The 2,501-nt window shown below is 45.3% G+C and overlaps 2 protein-coding genes across 3 annotated transcripts in view; one reads left to right on the forward strand and one right to left on the reverse strand.

Annotated features, from left to right (window-relative positions):
* Rsrc2 (arginine and serine rich coiled-coil 2) overlaps nucleotides 1–1,514 on the reverse strand; it is a 20,787-nt gene extending 19,273 nt beyond the window's left edge. For both annotated transcript variants that reach the window (XM_010604356.2, XM_010604355.2), the window contains exon 1: nucleotides 1,345–1,514. In XM_010604356.2, the coding sequence (XP_010602658.1) occupies nucleotides 1,345–1,350 (6 nt within the window). In that variant the 5' untranslated portion in view covers nucleotides 1,351–1,514. The remainder of the gene's footprint in view (nucleotides 1–1,344) is intronic.
* Nucleotides 1,515–1,842: 328 nt separating this feature from the next.
* Nucleotides 1,843–2,501, forward strand: part of Kntc1 (kinetochore associated 1) — an 80,994-nt gene continuing 80,335 nt past the window's right edge. The window contains exon 1 of the mRNA XM_010604354.1: nucleotides 1,843–1,935. The gene's annotated coding sequence lies outside the window, so the exon portion shown is untranslated. The remainder of the gene's footprint in view (nucleotides 1,936–2,501) is intronic.

Below are 2,501 nucleotides of genomic sequence, written 5' to 3' on the forward strand. Positions count from 1 at the left end.
ACGGGGCCCGGGCCCAAATGCTTAGCTGATTACACTTTTAAAAACACTGGGCCCCTAAACCAGGCGTGGTAGCTCACACCTGTAATCCCAGCAATCGGGAGGCTGAGGCAGGAGGTTCTCTGAGTTCGAGACCGGCCTGGGCTACATAGTGAGTTCCAGGTCAGTCTCACCTACATAGTGAGACCCTGTCTCAACACCCCCCCCAATAAAATAAACACTGGACCCCGAGAAAATTAATGCTACTCTTTAATACTCAAAGTATACTAGTAAAAGGCTCGAAACACTCAACAATTTAATTCCACATATACCAATCTACAAACTCTTTGAAATCTTATCAAAAAATTATTCAAAATCCAATTAGATATGCGGGGGAGATGGGGGGGCGGGAGGTAGAAAATCGACCCTAATTCCAGATATCCCAATTATTAGAATTAAATTTCACGTTTAATAGTCCTACTTACTTTCGAAAATGAAGACACAACTTTCAAGTTAGTAAAGAGGAATGTAAGATGATTACATTCTTCTTTTAACAGGACAGCTAAAAATGAGGTAATTACATAGTATGATCCATCAGAAATGGGCATTTTACGCCCATGGTTGCTGTTCAGAATAATTTCCGGGGCTGGGAAATAACTCCAGCCCAAAACAGATAATTTGAATCAACGAAAGGACCTTAAATTTTTAAATGTACTTAATTATACTGCTTCTCAAAGACTTCAAATTAATTACGAGTCACATAAGAACCGAGAATATATATCGTAATGCTTACAGTAGTTCTAAAACATCCATCAGCCCAGTGAGAGTCTATCGCAGCTCCTTACTGAGGAATAAATTAAGGTTTACTCGAACGCTAACGGAAATTGGGCATGTACTCCACCCAAGTGAAATCATTTTTAAAAAGTACAAAACTGCAGCTTTCTTTACACACACACAAACACACACACACCTTTTTACACACATGGCCTTCTTTGACTGAATACTTTCCCGAGATTCCTAATCCCTTTTTTGTCTTAAGGCGAACATAAATTCTCAGGCTCTAAGAAAACTAACCAAGATGACCTATAAGACATTGTTGCGGGAACAGAAGGGAACGTCGGGCTGGAGAAGAAACGAGGAAAGATCTAGAAAAAAAAAAAGGCACTCCCTGTGGCTCCCCCACCCCCATCGACAGCGCCTACCTTCCCCCTCCCGACGGCAGGCAGCCATGATGGCGGGCGCAGAAAAAGGCCGCGGCGCCATTTTGTCCACACAGAGGCGCGGACAACAGTTCTGGAAGCCCTTCACCCACACTTTCAAAGTAACAGGAAAACAGCCCTGGTTTTAAATTGAACACCCGGCACCTACCGCCATATTCCAGAGTTCTGGCCGCTAAAGCGGCGCCTCCTCTCAACGCTTTCAACCGTACCGGTCGCCCCGAACCTTCACTACCGACTAAATCGCTCGCACGAGAGACCCGGATGGCACAAAAGGGATGAGGCCCGGCAAGACGCGCAGCTTGCCGGGAAAAATGGGGTGGTGACGAGTTTCTATAGCAACGTGGCTCGAGGTAGTGATTGGTTGGTTTTTCGAAGTCGGTGCGTTGAATCAGTGAAGAGGGCGGGGCCTAAAATAAAACCTCGAATACATTTGCTACTTGGGAATGAAAATAGTTTAGGGTGGGGCGACTTCCTATTTCGTTTTTTTTTTTTGTATCGGGGATCGAACTGGAGCCTTTGCGCTTGCGAGGTAGGCGGCAGAACCACTGAGCCAAAAATCCCTGACCTTACTTCGCTTTTAAAGTAATCTTGTCCTCCTCCAGCCTCCGTAGAAGGGGTTGGGCGTGATAATCTCCCGCCAATTCAAACCCCTGCGTAGGAGCTTTAGGAGATTGCGGGGGGTGAATCAGGAAGAGGGTCGAAATACTTGTGTGCTCCCTTTTAGTTTCTTCAGTTGCAGGTGAGGAGGGGCAGTTGCGCTTGCTGCTATATTTAAGGAGCTGGGAGTGGGATAACAGCGACTTCAGCCTATTTGGGGGTGTTTTCCCTTGTAGAAGGCTGGTAGGAGAGTGGTTGGCGTCGGTTCTTGCTGGGAACCGTGTTCGTGTCGAGCCTTTCTATGTGGAAACCTTGTTGACAGTGTTTTATCTTGTTTTTCTGTATTCAGTAATTTGTTCTCCTTCCCGCTGGGTGTTCTCAAATGTCTATCAACCTATCATTCGTTTGCTTAGTACTTCCCCACCCCTTATTGAGGACCAAAACTTTTTTTTTTTTTCCTTCCTAGTACTGTGATCGAGCCCAGGGGCCTCGAGCATGCCAGGGAAGAGCTCTATCCCTGAAGTACACTCACTCACAGCCCCTTATTTTGACATAAAAATTTACAAAGGTATGCTTGTACTCCTGGCACTCTGGAGGTTGAGGTAGGAACCACGCAGCGAGACCCTGTCTAAAAATTTTTTTTCCTAAAGTGTACTACCAATAAATGTTTGTCTCTCTCTCTCTCTGTGTGTGTGTATATATATATAT

This window comes from Fukomys damarensis, unplaced genomic scaffold (assembly GCF_012274545.1).
Source record: "Fukomys damarensis isolate Sample0158 unplaced genomic scaffold, DMR_v1.0_HiC HiC_scaffold_12, whole genome shotgun sequence".
NCBI lineage: Eukaryota > Metazoa > Chordata > Mammalia > Rodentia > Bathyergidae > Fukomys > Fukomys damarensis.